The sequence below is a fragment of the Salvelinus alpinus genome, chromosome 16, assembly GCF_045679555.1.
Source record: "Salvelinus alpinus chromosome 16, SLU_Salpinus.1, whole genome shotgun sequence".
Taxonomy (NCBI): domain Eukaryota; kingdom Metazoa; phylum Chordata; class Actinopteri; order Salmoniformes; family Salmonidae; genus Salvelinus; species Salvelinus alpinus.
The window spans coordinates 23,678,427-23,696,188 of NC_092101.1; the positions used below are offsets into that span (position 1 = coordinate 23,678,427).

At 41.4% G+C, this 17,762-nt stretch overlaps 2 protein-coding genes across 8 annotated transcripts in view; both read right to left on the minus strand.

Annotated features, from left to right (window-relative positions):
• Nucleotides 1–342: 342 nt before the first annotated feature.
• Nucleotides 343–8,179, minus strand: soat1 (sterol O-acyltransferase 1). 5 transcript variants are annotated; one of them, XM_071345491.1, is made up of 16 exons: nucleotides 7,345–7,493; nucleotides 6,520–6,638; nucleotides 5,591–5,649; nucleotides 4,294–4,439; nucleotides 4,108–4,170; nucleotides 3,859–3,966; nucleotides 3,485–3,767; nucleotides 3,292–3,370; nucleotides 3,090–3,183; nucleotides 2,922–2,967; nucleotides 2,696–2,825; nucleotides 2,420–2,517; nucleotides 2,167–2,265; nucleotides 1,825–1,960; nucleotides 1,548–1,693; nucleotides 343–1,394 (listed from the first exon to the last, which is right to left on the minus strand). In XM_071345491.1, the coding sequence occupies exons 2-16, from the start codon at nucleotides 6,635–6,637 to the stop codon at nucleotides 1,320–1,322; spliced, it is 1,680 nt and encodes a 559-aa protein (XP_071201592.1). In that variant the 5' UTR covers nucleotide 6,638; nucleotides 7,345–7,493; the 3' UTR covers nucleotides 343–1,319. The 5 variants fall into 5 exon arrangements, with proteins under 5 accessions (XP_071201592.1, XP_071201594.1, XP_071201593.1 ...); XM_071345493.1 differs by lacking the exon at nucleotides 7,345–7,493 and adding an exon at nucleotides 7,789–8,179 and having other exon boundaries at nucleotides 845–1,394; XM_071345492.1 differs by having other exon boundaries at nucleotides 845–1,394; nucleotides 6,520–6,653; nucleotides 7,345–7,472.
• Nucleotides 8,180–9,230: 1,051 nt separating this feature from the next.
• The window catches only part of LOC139541166 (collagen alpha-1(I) chain), a 32,179-nt gene continuing 23,647 nt past the window's right edge, over nucleotides 9,231–17,762 (minus strand). For 2 of the 3 annotated variants that reach the window (XM_071345497.1, XM_071345496.1), the window contains 27 exons: nucleotides 17,626–17,679; nucleotides 17,429–17,536; nucleotides 17,259–17,312; nucleotides 17,024–17,131; nucleotides 16,848–16,901; nucleotides 16,709–16,762; nucleotides 16,487–16,540; nucleotides 16,328–16,381; nucleotides 16,132–16,239; nucleotides 15,975–16,028; nucleotides 15,257–15,310; nucleotides 15,077–15,130; nucleotides 14,915–14,968; nucleotides 14,761–14,814; nucleotides 14,575–14,628; nucleotides 14,406–14,459; nucleotides 14,238–14,291; nucleotides 14,098–14,151; nucleotides 13,921–13,974; nucleotides 13,787–13,804; nucleotides 13,642–13,704; nucleotides 13,439–13,513; nucleotides 11,199–11,343; nucleotides 10,939–11,045; nucleotides 10,645–10,725; nucleotides 10,347–10,556; nucleotides 9,231–10,113 (listed from right to left, as the gene is read on the minus strand). In XM_071345497.1, the coding sequence (XP_071201598.1) occupies nucleotides 9,964–10,113; nucleotides 10,347–10,556; nucleotides 10,645–10,725; nucleotides 10,939–11,045; nucleotides 11,199–11,343; nucleotides 13,439–13,513; nucleotides 13,642–13,704; nucleotides 13,787–13,804; nucleotides 13,921–13,974; nucleotides 14,098–14,151; nucleotides 14,238–14,291; nucleotides 14,406–14,459; nucleotides 14,575–14,628; nucleotides 14,761–14,814; nucleotides 14,915–14,968; nucleotides 15,077–15,130; nucleotides 15,257–15,310; nucleotides 15,975–16,028; nucleotides 16,132–16,239; nucleotides 16,328–16,381; nucleotides 16,487–16,540; nucleotides 16,709–16,762; nucleotides 16,848–16,901; nucleotides 17,024–17,131; nucleotides 17,259–17,312; nucleotides 17,429–17,536; nucleotides 17,626–17,679 (2,037 nt within the window). In that variant the 3' untranslated portion in view covers nucleotides 9,231–9,963. Of the gene's footprint in view, nucleotides 10,114–10,346; nucleotides 10,557–10,644; nucleotides 10,726–10,938; nucleotides 11,046–11,198; nucleotides 11,344–13,438; nucleotides 13,514–13,641; nucleotides 13,705–13,786; nucleotides 13,805–13,920; nucleotides 13,975–14,097; nucleotides 14,152–14,237; nucleotides 14,292–14,405; nucleotides 14,460–14,574; nucleotides 14,629–14,760; nucleotides 14,815–14,914; nucleotides 14,969–15,076; nucleotides 15,131–15,256; nucleotides 15,311–15,974; nucleotides 16,029–16,131; nucleotides 16,240–16,327; nucleotides 16,382–16,486; nucleotides 16,541–16,708; nucleotides 16,763–16,847; nucleotides 16,902–17,023; nucleotides 17,132–17,258; nucleotides 17,313–17,428; nucleotides 17,537–17,625; nucleotides 17,680–17,762 lie in introns of those variants that run through there. The other variant, XM_071345498.1, reaches the window with a different exon arrangement.

The window sequence follows — 17,762 nt, forward strand, 5'->3', positions numbered from 1 at the left end:
ACATCTTACCTTCATACCAGTAATCACAGAGCAAACTAATCTCAATTTTGTTTAATAATCTAACATCTCCATCAGGGGTGGGCTCACTTCAGAATTGAAATGGAGAATGCCTCAAATTCCAATTAAAATAGTAAACAGCATACAAAATTGCAATTCAAACTTGACTGAAAGGAAATGTAATTGAATTCAGAGAAATTCAAATGCCTCTAATCTATATTAGGTGTAGTCTATACAAATATACATCTTGTACATGATACATGTCATTATATACATGCATATAAAATTGTTAAAACAATTGATTTTCAGGACAAACTGAACGATCAAGGGAAACAAAACCTGTATGTGAATATTCAAAGTTATTGTATTTCATTAAATTGATTTGATTTTGTTCAATGAGGAAAATACATTTCCCAGAATGCATTAGTGTAACCCTGCAGTTGACCCTGAGGACATCAAAAAGAAGCCAAACAAATGAAAGGGTTGGCAGAAATATAATTGGCTATTCTAAGCACCAAGGTTATAAACATTATTTCCAGAGAAAAGTTATTATTTGGTATCTGGAACTGTGAGATTCAATGAAACTCATGTTGTATGACGAGTGAAATTTCCTTGAATTACTTTCTGTCACACAAACTCTACATCCTGTGGGGTGCAGCCAATTCAACTCTAATTTCAACTCATGAGTTGAATCGTAGTTAATTTCAAACTTCTGAAATGAGCCCAACCCTGATCTCCATCAACATGACTTAAAACACCTTGGAGACTAGACGACACAAAATACAGTGGCTGAACATTTGAAATGTCTGGGTTCATAAAAATAAAAATAAATGTTTTAAGTAAATTATTTGCTAAATATATATAAACTGCATGTTTGCTAAGAGGTCAACTTTTGGGAAAAGCAGCAATTTTACAATTTACCATATTGGCATTGAAAGTGCATTTCAAATGAAAGAATATGGTAATTGTATCCAGGCTGAAATTAAAAGTATAAATAAAATAAAAAATATTCTGTTAACATTTATATGTGCTCTATGTTACCCTGATTTCCAATAGGTTTGTCATGAAACTAAAAGGATAAATAAGGCATCTTTGTGAATGACAGAGGCCATTATATGTCTCACTCACTCCATGCCCTTTCAAATGAATAAAGCAGTCTCTCAATATCAGTCAGAATTACTAGTGGAACACAAAAAAAATTAAGTCAAACAAAAAGTAAAAAGTCTTGAAAGAAAAAGGAGGTTGTGCTCTTCCTAAACACTTTCAATAGATTGGCGAGTGTTGTCGGTTCAGTAGTTCAATGTGATGTCAGTTACAGCCCCTCAAGAGTCGACTGCTGGGTTGGTCTGGAGGTGACAGCTCCAGGAACGCGGCTTCAGCAGCTCTAGGAAAGAGGGCTAAAAACAAAACAAAAAAACATGGCATGTAAAGACTTGGTTGGATCTAAGGTTGCATCTCAATTGTTTAAAAGATTTACTCTCCTTGATCTGAACAGCTAAGAAATATGAGCCTAAAATGAATGTTTTTCCTAGATGTGCAGTGGTGTATACCTCCTGAAGGGGGCAGTAGCGCTGTGCATACCACTCCTGGGAGTAGAGGCAGATGATGACCCCCTGACCGAGGAACAGAGCAGTCCACATTATCACGTTCCAAATTGGGCCTTTTCTCCGGTCATGAAGAATGAAGTTAAACATCACTGACAGATGAACAGCACAGTAAAGGAGATGAGAGCAGTTAGGATTGAGAGTCAGAAAAATGCTACAAAATGAGAAAAACCTTCTGTTTTTATATTGTGTCTGTTGTATTGTAATGAAGGTATGGTCTTACTTCCGAAGCACATGAAGAGGCAGAAGAGGACTGGGTAGAAGAAGCCGAAGCAGATCGCCAAGATGTACTCATGCACTACTGCAGACATAGTGAAGACCAATAACATGCCTGCCGCCCGAAATCTCTTCTTCGACATCTGTCAGGGAGTGGAGTAGGAAAAAAAAAAAACAGACGACAGACCAGAGGGTTAAGACGGGCATGGACAAAATTAAATCAAAGCTGCTCAACTGGCTTGCTTGTTTAAGATTAGAGTTACAGAGCAATGGGAGGGATACTTCATAAGTATTGTAAAAACAGAGAGATTAACATTAATGCCAAGTGCAACAATAACACAACACTCACCCATAGGAAGTCACAGTACACATAGTAATACAGCCAGTCGTGTACCACCACGTTCCAGGTGCGGTAGTAATTGGCAAAGGATGTGGAGTTCCACCAATCCTGTGAAGCAAAATCAATATATATTTAAAAAAAGAACACAGCAAAGAGCTGATTGAGGCAGTGTAGTGAACACTGTGGCACTACTGCGCTGTAGATCTAGTCAGTGATTGACTAAATTAGTAATATGGCCGAGGAAAGGCATCTGCCTGTGTACCTTGTAAAACATCCTGTCAGCAAACCGCAGCATCTCAGCAAAGGCATTGAGCCAGCAGTGCAGGAAGGCAAAAAAGGCCAAGAAGAGAACCAGAACTCCTACAGAGAGACACACAGATGACATATGAATACCCTCCATTCATTCAAATATTGTTGTAGGTAGCTAACAGAATCATCCAGACAGAGTGACCCAGAAGACAATATAGTGAACATGCAGGAGGAATACTGTGATGCCGATGAGACAAGCTGCAAGTGAGGATGTGTTGACTGGGGTTACCTGGCAGGATTGAGTTGAACACACACAGGACCATGGCCCGCAGGTCAAACAGTTGCTGGCTGATGCTGCGGAACTGTGGGATGCAGAGGCGCACAAACACATAGTAGGCATAGAAGAGACATCCTAGAACCTGAAAGACGAGAGAGAGAAACTACATAACTGAACTGATCTCCTGGTCAAGGTCTTCAACTATGCTCAGGCAGTCATTTAGATTCTCAAATCATACCTGTAATAACTTAGAGGCCACATAACTCCACCTGATGACGGGATTCCTGCAGAGGGAAACAAGAGTTTGAATGTTTACAGAAAGGTAAATAGCTCCCTTGCAGCCGAGTGTAACATGCAAGAGGTATGTTAATTTAAACTAGGTCTTATGTCATTCCCCTCTGCTTACCTGGGATATTTATCTCTGTAGATAAGGGTGGGAGCAAAGAGGAAGTAGATATAGTGGCTCAGCTGTGGGATTAGTGGAGAGACTGGGGAGGAGCCTGGAGAATAAAAACTAAATTTAAAAAAGGGAATTGAATACATCTACAGACAAAAACAGAATGTAAGATAGTGTATATAAATGATTCATAAAAAATGTAGTTGCTTACTGGATTTGTCTTTTGCCAAAGCCAGAACTTTGGGGACATTCTCCCTGATATAGGAGTGTGCCTTCATCATCAGGCGCACCTGCAGGGAGACAGCACATGTTGTCAACCAATCACAATGCATGTCCATCAGTAGACTGAACATCAATAAAACAAAGAACATGTCATGCCCCAGGCGGGCCTGCATTTGGAGTACCTGTTCCAGGATGATGATGAAGCAGGATGCAGGGGGAAAGCTGTTCTTCACCACCACAAAGGTAGGCAGGAAGCCTAGGCCCAGGCCCTGGTAGAGCAGGAAGAGAGAGCCCAGTATAAGAGACCACAGGGTCCCATGGCTGGACTCATGGTAGTGAGAGGCCCAGGTGTGGAACAGGCTGTAGGGCACCACCAGCACTGAAAGGAACATGCAGATCCAGGTAATCACCACCAGGGGGAACTGTCCAAATACATAGACCAGCAGGTCAAAGTCAAGCACCAATCTGGGGAAGAGGGGGAAATGAAGAGTCAATACACAAGTGGTAGTTTATATTTAAAGAGAGAGATCAGTAAAGAATCAGTGTTACACCTCACCTGCCTTCATCGATGAAGTCAACCACCAGGGTGCTGAGGATGAAGAGGATCAGCAGGGCAATGAACATGTGGTAGATGGTCCGGATGTGGTTCACTTCAAACAGCTCACTGTGAAACAAGAGACATAGACCATGATAAACAACACAGAACCAGCAACATTTCAGTTTAAGCACAATGTATATAGTGTTCGATGAGGGAGCTTTTTGTCAAAAGCAGTCACACACAGTCTAGTATTAACTCGCCACTTACTCTAACAAGGACCTCCGGACCACAAACTGTTTGCCTTGGCCCTGGGATGACCCTTGGAGATGCCTAATAGAATAAAAAACATTGACAAAATATTAGTTAAATAGATGTTGACCTCTGACATAGTAAGAGAATAGGTCAGAAAGGAGAATGGTGGAAGGCAAAAGGGGGCAGTGAGGGGCTCAATACCTGAGCTTACTCCTCTCTTTATCTGACAGAGGGGAGAAGACAGCAGGGACAGGAGCAGGCTCCAGGCTGGCCGATTCCTCTATCAGACTGTCCATGAACTCCAACACCTGGGAGTCAAACTGCCTCATCAGGTCAGACTTCAAGTGCTGCAGACCAGAGACACATCCACAATCAGCAAGGCATACGGTTTAGTTAAATGAAAAGGATGGTTGTGAATTTTTATTTAAATCCATATCATAAAGACAAATATTAAATTGACAAACATTATGTCAGAAGGGAAAGTAACCATTTGTAGCTGGAGATAATGATGACCCTTTAAAAAAAAATGTTTTAATGATGACCTCATGTCCAGAAAGACTGTGGTGACTGTTCTGTCTATTTGATCTGTTTGCACAGTAACAGCTGATGAGGGTAAAGGTTAGTTGACCTTTATACTAAACAAACAGCCCTTAAAAGATCGCTTTAAGAAAACAATAATCCTCTTCCTCATTCTCTCTTCCTCTTACATTGTGTGAAAATAAGTGCGCTCTCTGGGTTTGGGTGTTCTGTACAGTAAAGACAGGACATGTTAATTTCACCCATCTATTATAATGCGATAAGATGTGAATAACACTTCATAGTTCAGCCATTTACACCATACATCAATACATGTTTCAAGTGGCTCTCTTCAGTCTGCACTTCCCAATTCATTGTGAAACTTTAATTTGGACACTCAGTCACCGAGGTTGACCCCTACAATGCATTTCAGTAATTTCCTCACTGGTATGCAATACTCATGGACTCAAATCAGACAAGGGTTTGGATGTAATAAAAGCAGAACTGCCTCTTGCTGTATCGTTCCATTCTCCAGGCATGAAAGTGGGAAAGATGCAGATTAGAATAGCCTTTTACGTCACGTTGGCTCACTGCTAGTTGTTAGCTCTTTTTCTAATGCACAAATAATGACAGGATTTGAAAACAAACAGGCAAGGCAAAGCAGCTCGCCAGGTTAAAATGATAATGTTACAGCTCACATAGGCTTAAGGAAAATATTGAATCAGTCCAGTAGGGATTTGGCAGTGCAGAAGCAAGGCACAAAACACGTTAAAAAAAATATATGATTAGGCACATCCACAAACAGTGACAGAACTAAGAGGAGTTTGTTGAATCATTGGGACTCAAACAATGGACGGGTGACTTGTGAGAACAGACAACATTGTTTGGAGGATTTGACATCAGAACTCAGGATCTAATCACAGGCTCAGAAAAAATAGAACACATTTGACCTGCTGACAACACATTCTGTTTTAAGTCTCACCTCTGCTTTCCTCTTCAGTTGGAGTTTCTTGCTGATGAGTCGCTCCACTTCCATTTTTCCTGAAATAGATGGAGAAAATGCAAAAAGCAATAAATTGTGGGTCAGACTTTCGTATTCCTTCAGTTCCAGAGTCTACCAGTGCCAGTGAGGAATATGTGAATCCTAAATGACTTCAGGACCAATACAGTTGCCAGGTTACCCAAGAGGAGAATTAATATAGGCCTACTATGAGTAAACAATACCATGTTAAATATTTACATAAATGCCTGAATCAATATAGCGGGTGGACAATTGGCCATTATTCCCCATGGGAAATAATAAGCACAGTCTCAGGGAACCTTAAGGACAAGGAACAGAGCTAGCTGGGGTGTGGTTAAATCCATTTTCGTCTTCAAACAGGATCAAATGAGTAGTACGCTACCATGTAGACTTTAGACCGGATATAGTTCTACAGATAACAACCGACCTTTGAATGCTGTTGAAAAATAATTTTATAAGAAATGTAAAGAACTGGGCAACAGGACAGGGAAGTTCCATGAGGCGCTTAGTCATTTGAGAGTCATTGAAGACTGGTCTTGAGAAACAAATGTAACCACTATAAAGACATGACTAGTGAGAAACAGCTGATGGGGTTTAAGCAAGTGCCACTGTACAACCATTCAAACACACCCATGACTGAATGACTGTACTTGGGGTTAATCCAGGTTATCTTCACTCAGAATTTAAACAGGTTTGACCATTGACTAAGTGGAAATAAAACAATGACATTTGAGAGCTCAACCCATGACCTAAGAATTGCCCCATCTATATCCTGATAATGTCACCCCACATAGATCATTCTTACTCATAAGCATAAACACTTTCCAACTGTTCAACCACCTGTGTTGCATTTAGCTCTGACACCTGTTAATCAAGCTTCATTCTCGCACCATTACTGTGGATCTCTCCATTGCTGCTCTCTCCATCCATACCATCCAGGTCTGAAATGGTGGGCATCTTAGGTAAAGCGCTGCGGCAGCGCAGGACATTGTCATCCCCACTCTCCATCCTGTAAGAGAACAACCTGTTGGATGTACACACACAACAGTGGACAAATCCAAAACCAAATCATATTCACCTGACAAGCTAGATGGAGCTCCACACAATAGTTAAAACAATTCAACTTCCTAGTCTTATGAAACATGATAATGCCAAAATTTGAAATCATCAGTGGCCATTGAATGTATTTTGAATTAATGTATACCTAACTATCAATGGGCTTAAAAACAGTGGAAGACAAGCTATGATCTCTTTGCTTACTTGCTTGATTGCTAACTGACCTAATTGGAACTGAAAGACCTGGTCTGTTAAAAAGTTAGTTGAGGGTCAGTGGACGATTGTGATTTGCTGAGCATACCTTGCTAGCTGGCAGCAGTCAGAGATTTGTCCAGAGCCAATAATATAATAATGTTCGAACCGTCATGGATAAGTTGCTAGCTTGCGCCAGTGATCACAGTGTGCCAGGTATTCAACAACAAGCTATGCTATGTAGCATGTGCCCTGGACATACGTCACAAACTTGCTACAATCGAGCTAATCAAGTCACAAAAATATTTGTTCTTATGGGAGTTCAAATTCTGTGGTTCCATCGCTCGAGAAAACGTCAGTCAAGCGCGAGCTAACTAGCAGAGCTTGCCTGTCAAGTTCGGCATTTGATGGTTGTTTTGGTTAGCGAGATAAGGAATTGGCTAGCAAGCTATATTGATGCTACTCACCCGTCACTGAGTCGTGTCTTGAAATGTATGGTAAGAACCCCCGTGTTAATCTGTTACTTTCAATTTTCATCACATTCTCACTTCTTCAATGTTGAAAAAACGTGATGCGATGATGTCTCTCTTCTTTTTCTACGCCACCACCCCGCCTCTAAATGACGAGAGGGTCGGCCCCTAATCAATCATCTATAGTCACTAGGCCTATTAGTTTCCCTCTCCAGACCAGTATGCTGGCTGCAACCTAGTCTCAGAGCATTTCACATTATTTTGTTAGCAAGGTTAAGGTTAGGGGAAGGTTAGTTAACATGCTAAGTAGTTGCTAATTAGCTAAAATGCTAAAGTTGCCAATGACGAGATTCGAACATGCAATATTTGGGATGCTAGACGTTTGCGTTACGCTACCATGTAGACTTTAAAACGGATATAGTTCTACAGACAACAACCTACCTTTGAATGCTGTTGAAAAATAATTTTATAAGAAATGTAAAAACTCTGTAATGAACTGGGCAACAGGACAGGTCAGGGAAATTCCATGAGGCGCTTAGTCATTTGAGAGTCATTGAAGACTGGTCTTGAGAAACAAATGTAACCACTATAAAGACATGACTAGTGAGAAACAGCTGATGGGGTTTAAGCAAGTGCCACTGTACAACCATTCAAACACACCCATGACTGAATGACTGTACTTGGGGTTAATCCAGGTTATCTTCACTCAGAATTTAAACAGGTTTGACCATTGACTATGTGGAAATAAAACAATGACATTTGAGAGCTCAACCCATGACCTAAGAATTGCCCCATCTATATCCTGATAATGTCACCCCACATAGATCATTCTTACTCATACGCATAAACACTTTCCAACTGTTCAACCACCTGTGTTGCATTTAACTCTGACACCTGTTAATCAAGCTTCATTCTCGCACCATTACTGTGGATCTCTCCATTGCTGCTCTCTCCACCCATACCATCCAGGTCTGAAATGGTGGGCAACTTAGGTAAAGCGCTGCGGCAGCGCAGAGCACTGTCATCCCCAGCATACTAAAATGCTAAAGTTGTCCATGACGAGATTCGAACATGCAACCTTTGGGATGCTAGACGTTTGCGTTATATATCATTTTTGCCTTAAGTAAGCTTCTGTCTTATGTAACCATACCAAATGTAACATATAATACTAATGTCAGTTTCCTGGATTTACGTTTACTATATTATGTTTAATCTATGAGACCACGCTGGTATAATGGTAGTCATGTGCTATAGCGTGGTGAATTAAATCTGTCTACATGGTTTTCGAGCAATTTGGGAAATTACATTTTATTTTCCGTGCCAAGCTGTCCATGTAAGAAACCTCAGTCAGAAGACACACTGATACTGTCCTCCATAGCTTTAGGCAAAATATCACCAAAGTTATGTTGACCGCGGAGAATGGTGAGAGAGAACATTGATAACAGAATGTTAAACAACAGTCTTTGTAAACTACAGTATATAACCTGTCAGAAATGTCCAGTTGATCAACTACTAGCCCATGTTAAGTAAATTAGGCTAATCAGCTATTTGTAGTTATCATGGCCAGATTGTGCCTATGGGGTCCTTGACCCCCAGGGGGACCACATTGATTTTGTTGACTCACTCAGGTATCATATGAACACGCGAGACATGGCGTAATGTGTAGAATTGCAGGAAATTAGTTTAAAAACTGCAGCCTAGGAAATGTGTGTGACCGGACTTTCTCAAATAGTAGTTGAGTACCCCTGGTCTAAAGGCATGGTAGTAGGAGAGGATGAGTAATGGGGAAGTGCCACCACAAGAGAACATATTCCTACACATGAAAGTCCTCAATGTATGAATGTGTAACCTACTGCACGTGCTCGGTATGAACAACAGTTAGGAACAGTTTTACCCAGTATGGGTTTATTGTCCTGCAAATGATGTTATGTAATAAATACAGCAGCCTACTACAACAGTTTTCCATCATCTTACGAAAACAGTTTTTATAATTCATTGCACATATTATGGTTAATTCCATTTGTGACAACAGGGTGTACTACTGTTTACTGCATTTGAGGTATAAACCATAAAATGTGTGCTCAAGTTATTGTAAAGTAAACTGAAGTGACATTTCAAATGTTTCAATTTATAACAATTTGAAGTTTAGACCATCCAGATATTGGTGTTCATCAAGACTTCAGGTATTAGTCGACAGGAATAAAAAACAAGACATCAAATAATAGCTAAGACTACTTACAAAAGCTTAACAATTAAATAAAACATCCACATGAATCTAATATGAAGCATATATACACACACAGTACATCACTAAGAAAAATGAATCATTCAAAAAAATAGAAATGCGGGAGATACAAACAACACAACAGCTTTATATTTTTCTTTATAAAAGACACATATGATAACAAGATTAACAAATAACTCTAAAATACATATTTTATTATATAGCTCTAGTTTTTATCACAATTACACAAATGCTACAGCGATCACACAACATGATGATATCTCTTTCTTTTGTCCTGAAGAGGAATTGCACCCAAATGTTCTTGACCCATACACTGGTCAGAGCTTGCTGCTTCTGGGAGAAACAGCTGCTTCTCTATGGATAAGCTGAGGCTACAAAAAGCACAAAGGTCCTAGGACAGCTCTGAGGTCTGTGTCCCAGTGGTCTCCCCTTCCCTCCATACTAACATCCCTGAGGGGCAGCAGCTCCATGTCCCCTCTGTGGATCTCTGTGCTTCCCCTCACTCGTACCTCCACCTCCACCTGAGTGACAAACATGGGAAAACAAGCTGAAAATACCTGGCTGTCATTACAGTACATAACATTGTTCTCACATTGCACAGTAGCCCTGTAGTCTTTTTATTGGTCTTGACTGACATCAAGTGGCCAGGCCGTGAATTACAATGGTTGTGTAGAATGAGTTGTACTGTAGCTGACATAAAACAACAAATGTACTAGGTGTGTTATAAAGGGTTACATTGTTCTTTGGGTCTTACTTCACAACCATTCCTCGATACTGTCATATAGCTTGAACCAATCTCCCCACCAGAGTCTCCCAGAAAGTGAAGAACCCTGTTTGTTGCATTTTTCCTGATTTCTCTACTATTGTGGTTAAACGGGCAGGAGATGGTCAGGTGCTGAGAGGCAGAGTGGCTGTGTAACCGTAGAAATCGGAGCTGGACCACATCAAGACCAGCATACTCAGACTACAGTAGGAGAGAGAGAAATAATTTGGATCAGTTAAAGTAATGTAGTTGTAGATTAATTCTAAATGTAACATGCAGTTTGTCTTACCTTATAGCCACCATCAAGCTGGCTAAACCACTGGATATACTTTTTTGACATGTTTTTTTCTGGTTCCCATTTTCCTATTATCTATAGAAAGATAAACCACAACATGCCTTTTCAAAATGATAACAATACGTGTAAGTGAGAAATGATGTGACCCATAGTTGATGCTCACTAGAAAGCCTTCCTTAATATTCTGCTCAAGAGAGAGGCAAAGTTGTAGATAAATAATTTATACTCAGATATTCTGTGCAACCACTTGCCCCAGTATCCTGACTGATGTCAGGACCAGCTACTTACCTGTGACTGGACAGGAGGTATACAGGTCATCCCTCCTGCAGTGAAGTTACAAAAGACTTGCACGGCATCAAATGGGCAGCCCTGGTTAGGGTCCATGTAGAAGTGTCCTGGAAAGATACGACTTTGTTAGTTTTACAAAACACATTACTGGACAAATTACTCTAGCTGTAAAAAGGACGAGAGGAGGTTGGCTTCACTAGATCTGTTGCCTACATCAGCTCAGTGTTCAGTCTAACTGCTACCTGCTGAGCTCTACTCACCATCCTGCAGGTGTGGGCGAATCAGCCCCAGCTCGTGGCAGGTGGTTGCAGGGCTGTCTTTGGTACCCTGAGGCCAGCTGATGGAGCTGCTTGGGTTCTGGTCAGGCAGTGAGGTAAGCGTTCTCCTGGTCATGGCCCGAGTTTGCTGGGAAAACAGGGACATCCAAAAACCGACTCACATTGGGTTTTTACTAATAAATAAAGACTGATACATCATCCAATCAAATCACATTATATTTGTCACATGCTTCGTAAACAACAGGTGTAGACTAACAGTGAAATTATTACTTATGGGCCCTTCCCAACAATGTCGAGAGAAAAAAAAAAGAGAAATAATAGAAAAGTAAAATACATATTAATACAAGTAATAATAAATACACAATGAGTAAAGATAACTTGGCTACATACACAGGGTACCAGTACCGAGTCGATGTGCAGGGGTACAAAGTAATTGAGGTAGATATGTACATATAACTAGGAATAAAGTGACAGATAATAAACAGTAGCAGCAGCGTATGTGATGAAACAAAAAAGTTAGTGCAAAAAGGGTAAATGCAGATAGAACAGGTAGCTATTTGGTTAACTATTTAATTAACTATTTAGCAGTCTTATGGCTTCGGGGTAGAAGCTGTTCAGGGTCCTGTTGGTTCCAGACTTGGTGAATTGGTGCTGTACAGTAGCATAGAAAACAGTGTATGACTTGGGTGGCTGGAGTCTTGGACAATTGTTTGCGCCTTCCTCTGGCACCGCCTGGTATAGAGGTCCTGGAGGCCGGGAGGTCAGCCCCAGTGATGTCATGGGCTGTACGCACTACCCTCTGTAGCGCCTTGTGGTCGGATGCCAAGCAGTTGCCTAACCAAGCGGTGATGCAGCCAGACAAGATGCTCTCAGTGGTGCAGCTGTTGAACTTTTTCAGGATCTGAGGGCCAATGCCAAATCTTTTAAGCCTTTGTGTTGGTGTGTGTCGACCATGATAGCTCCTTAGTGATGTGGACACCGAGGAACTTGAAGCTCTCGACCTGCACCACTAAAGCCCCATTGATGTGAATGGGGACATGCTCTGCCCTCCCTTTCCTGTAGTCCACGATCAGCTCCTTTTGTCTTGCTGACGTTGAGGGAAATGTTGATGTTCGTCAGTGATCATGCCTACCACCGTCGTGTCGTCGGCAAACTTAATGATGTTGTTGGAGTTGTGCGCGGCCACGCAATCGTGGGTGAACAGGGAGTACAGGAGGGGACTAAGCAAGCACGCACACGTGTTGAGGGTCAGCATGGTGGATGTATTGTTGCCTACCGGCCCGTCAGGAAGTCCAGGATCCAGTTGCAGAGCGAGATGTTCAGTCCCACGGTCCTTAGCTTAGTGATGAGCTTGGAGGGGACTATGGTGGTGAACTCCGAGCTGTAGTCAATTAATAGCATTTTCATAAAGGTGTTCCTTTAGTCCAGGTGGGAAAGGGCAGTGTGGAGTGCAATAGAGATTGTGTCATTTGTGGATCTGTTGGGCGATATGCAAATTGGAGTGGGTCCAGGGTGTCAGGGATGATGATGTTGATGTGAGCCATGACCAGCCTTTCAAAGTATTTCATGGCTACAGATGTGAGTGCTACGGGGCGATAGTCATTTAGGCAGGTTACCTTGGTGTTCTTTGGCACAGGGATAATGGTGGTCTGCTTGAAACATGTAAGTATTACAAACTGGGTCAGGGAGAGGTTGAAAATGTCAGTGAAGACACGTACCAGCTGGTCAGTGCATGCTCTGAGTACGTGTACTGGTAATCTGCCTGGCCCTGCGGCCTTGTGAATATTAACCTGTTTAAAGTTTCTACTCACATTGGCTATGGAGAGTGTGATCACACAGTCGATCTTAGTCCTGTATTGACGCTTTGCCTGTTTGATGGTTCGTCGGAGGGCGTAGCAGGATTTTTTATAAGCGTCCAGATTAGTGTCTTTCTCCTTGAAAGCGGCAGTTCTAGCCTTTAGCTCAGAACGGATGTTGCCCGTAATCCCATGGTTGGGATATGTACATACGGTCACTGTGGGGAGGACGTCGTCGATGCACTTATTAATGAAGCCGGTGACTGATGTGATAAACTCCTCAATGCCATCGGATGAATCCCAGAACAAGTTATGTGCAGGTTATGCAATTGTTTTGAGGAAACATTTAGTGTGGACTGTGGCGTATGATTCCTCAATTTTACGGTATAATAAAGAGGTATAGATTACAATAAATCGGGTACCAACTTTTTGGGATCCTCTTCTTTTACCAAGGGCTCCAGGTCGCCTGTTTCTTGGACCCCCAGGAGGACCTGGTTTTCCCTGTGACATAAATGGGGGCTTGCATTTACATGGGATCCATTATGTACTGTACTCTGCATTCTGGAGGATTAAGTTACTGTTACTAATTTGGATCATAAGACAATAATTAATAATATAATTCTACGTACTGGTTGTCCACGCGCACCTTTCAGTCCCTTAACTCCAGGCATTCCTTGTATCCCCTTCATTCCCTACAAAGAGCATGGTGGATTTAGATGTAAACCATGGAAATATACCCAACAATAGACATTAGAATGCTAAATGGTTACTTACCCTATTTCCAAAGAGACCCTGTAAAATAAAACAAACACAATTTACCAAACAAGACTTCAAAATGTCCTAATTTTAGCAAATTTATACTGGAAGAGACTCTAAGAAGGTTTGTGAAATATGGACAAAATACATACCGGTAGACCAGGGAAGCCCTTTTTCCCAGGTGGACCACGAGGACCAATGTCTCCCTATAAATGACCAATACATTGACATAAACTGATAATACATTTGTGCTGATACTGTTGTGCAACATGTATCAGGATTGGTTCCTTTAAAACAATTAATATGGAAAAGAGATACCACCAGCTAACCTGTATGCCTTTTGGACCTAGCCGCCCTTTATTCCCCGGCAGTCCTGGATTCCCCTAAAAGAAAACAGACTGAAGAGTCATCTGCTCTCTAAATATGAGGTGTGGTTCATTGATTTCCAAATACATTCCAAATGACCTACTTTGATTCCTCGCGGTCCAATATGTCCCTCCAGGCCTCTGCTGCCAGCCTGACCCTGAGAGATAACAGATATAAAGGAGCGATGATGTGACCACATAGAAAACTAATACTGTTGTTTTACTCTATAACATACTGTAGGTGTTATTGAATGTTGAGACATATACAGCACCTTTGATCCATGCTGGCCAAACTTCCCCTTTGCTCCTCCAAACCCTGGAATACCCTATGCAAAATAGCAATATCAGAGTGCTTAGTAATCAAGCATAAGAAAAAACGTTCGAGAATATAGACAGGGATTTATAACCATGAACGTAAAGGTTTCACATGTATTGGTTTACCCGTGGCCCCATTGGCCCTGCAGGTCCTCGTTTTCCTTTTGATCCAAGATTACCCTTGACAAAACATTGGTGGAAGGTTCTGAATGTAAACCATGGCAAAATAAAGATGTTTGGCCAAATAGCTCTTGTTGTATTTCTATGTACATGCACTGTTGGCTATCTCAATTAGTCGAACACAGGTCTTACCTTTGACCCTGGTGCTCCGTGACCACCACTCAATCCAGGTTGTCCACTTTGACCCTGTAACATTAATCATTAGAGTAGGGATGCATCAAGTTCCAACATACTGTGTACTTATACAGCCTTAAAAACACTATGCTTAAGTCTGTATTTCACTCACCATCTTCCCTGGTAGACCAGGCCTCCCAGGGGTTCCTCTGTAACCAATATCACCCTGGAGACAAATAGAATCAAAGGAAGATCTATTAGACAATATGTCCTGGGGCTACTGATTGACAACTATATACATTAAAGTTATGCTTGGGAACCAGACAATGCTTACATTGTCTCCTTCATTTCCTTCAACCCCCAGCAATCCATCCAAACCAGCAAGTCCCTGAGATAACAACCAAAACAAGAGATAGAAAAGACAATGTAACAAACACATCAATAGGATCAACATCATCATAACACATTATATTGTATTTTCTGTGATAGGATCATGCCCTATAGGGATACTTGCTGGCTTTCCAGATCTTCCAACTGGTCCATCTGGTCCCAATGGGCCTTCCTCTCCCTATAAGCAAGAGGAGGAAAATTTGGCACAGAAGAAAAGTTCAAATTGTACTATTGACTCTTCGCTTCAGTACATTGTGGGGGAAATCATTGTGGGCAGGGTTGGGGAGTAACAGATTACATGTAATCAGTTACATGTAATCTGATTGCAAAAAACTGTACCTGTAATCATTTACGTTACCAGCTAAAATAATGTAATCAGATTAAAGATACTTTTTAAAAACTAGATGATAACTTCTTGGATTACATGTTAAATTCACAAAGGATGTTTGTAAAAAAAAAAAAAAAAAACATTACGACACCTTTCTGTTTTCTCAAGGACATTCAATTCAGCATTGAAAAAGGGGCAAGTTTAAGTTTGTTCCACCTGAGCAAGTCTGAAAATAAGTCAGAGACTGTTATGATGACACACCAAATGCATTTGATGGATCCCTTTTGTCTTCTTCTAATTCCTTAAAGGGGAAAGTAATCCAAAAGTAACTGAAAGTAATCAGACTGCATTACTGAGTTTGGGTCATCCAAACTCCTTACTGATTACAATTTGACAGGTAACTAGTAACTTTAATGGATTACATTTAGAAAGTAACCTACCCAACCCTGATTGTGGCGAAAGGGTTTGGTAGAGTGTAGAGCAAGCATTGAAAGAAAGAATTGATTAAACTCACTGGTTTGCCTCTAACTCCCCTGCCTCCCCTCTTTCCTGGGCTGCCATGCAATCCCTTCATCAAAGATAAATGAGAAAATCAGGTCAGACAAAACCACTTTATATTAAGAGTGTGATATTTCAAGAGGGATTGTGTACTGCATGACACAACCTCTCACCTTTGGCCCTTCTATTCCTTTACCACCTTTCTCTCCAGGGGCACCAGCAGGCCCAGGTCTGCCTTTACCTCCTGGAGACCCGGTGAACCCCCTCTTTCCCAATGTCCCCTGTGTACAAACATCCACAAAACATATTAAAACTTTAATCAAACAACAGCTAGTAAACTCTGTATTAAATCAAAATTAAATATCCCACCATTTTGCCTCCTGTTCCAGACTCTCCTTTCTTCCCGCTTGGACCTTGCAATCCCTGAGAAAAACATATAGGAAGGAGAAGGAGAGTAGATGTGGAGGCTAAAACGATGAGAAAAAAGTTGAATTGTTATTTATTTAAAAGTTACAGAGCAAAACATACCACGTCTCCTTTGACACCACCAGTCCCAGTCTTTCCCCTCTCCCCATAATCTCCCTGGGATCAAACACAAATTGTATTAAAATTGCATCATGGTAACTCAAATCCATATAAACTGGTTAAACAATATGAATTACTCAACATCCTTAAGGTATCTGGATAAGAGCATATGCTAAATGACTAACATGGTCATGTAAATGTAACAGATTGAATGGTGCATTACACCTTAAGTCCACCAAGTCCACTTTTTCCATCGACTCCTCTTTTTCCTGGTAAACCCTGCAATGACAGGACATTAAGTGTCCTATTATGTATTCTCAGGTTAAATGAACTCTAAATAGTGTGCCTTGAAATCCATCCTTACTGTTGGTCCTTTTGGTCCAACTAAGCCTGTAGGCCCAAACCTTCCAGGAGGCCCCTATAACATCAGAGAGAACACACCAGTCAGACACTCATTCCCAACCCAGAACATCTTTCTCAGCAACATTTCAGCTTCATACTGTACTGTATATTTACAAATAGTGGTACTATAACACTTACTGTGGTTCCGGGGAGCCCCTTCTCTCCCTTGGCCCGGCCTCTTCCGGTGTTGCCCCCTGGTCCGTAACGCCCAGCGAGACCTGAAGGGCCTCTGATGCCCGGCTGGCCCTGTCAAGACACATCCACATCCTCAGGAGACACAGAAATCAGGCAGGAATCTCATCTCATTTCAATCAAATTTATGGATTTATGTGGGGTTGAAGAAAATTTCCTTGTTTGATGGTTTGTGACTCACCTTGAGTCCTGAAACTCCTTCTTTCCCTCTGTCCCCTGATGGCCCTAAGTATCCCTGTGAATCAGAGGACACCAGCATTAGCTCCTTTTTAAAGATATATACTGTAAACTCACAGGAAGACTGATTCTGAGCCATCACAATCACATTTTTAGAAAAAACACAACACCTACTTCTTTCCCCAGTGGGCCCTTTGGTCCTTGTTGACCTTGGTTGCCCCTGTCTCCCTGGATCCCTTTTCCACCTCTTTCCCCCTGAGCGCCCATCTTCCCCTTTTCACCCTAAGATATTAAAATGTCATATTGATCCTTTTGTCGGTTGAATATCACAGTTATTGTCAACCATGATTAATAAATCCTGTGATACTCACCGGTAGCCCCTTAAGTCCTGGTGGCCCCATTGGCCCCCACAATCCAGTTGGGCCCTAAAGCACAGCAACACTTGTCCCTTCTTATGCAATCATTGTCTTTACCCATTGAGGATCAATGGATTTACATCAGACTCTTT

Bases quoted from the DNA above. Each gene is read 5' to 3' on its own strand.
- soat1 (XM_071345491.1), bottom strand. From the start codon at position 6,637: ATGGAGAGTGGGGATGACAATGTCCTGCGCTGCCGCAGCGCTTTACCT. The intron at 2,518-2,695 runs GTAACCCCAGTC...GTCTCTCTGTAG, and splicing joins GTTCAACTCAATCCTGCCAG to GAGTTCTGGTTCTCTTCTTG. The intron at 1,395-1,547 runs GTATACACCACT...TTTTGTTTTTAG, and splicing joins GCTACTGCCCCCTTCAGGAG to CCCTCTTTCCTAGAGCTGCT.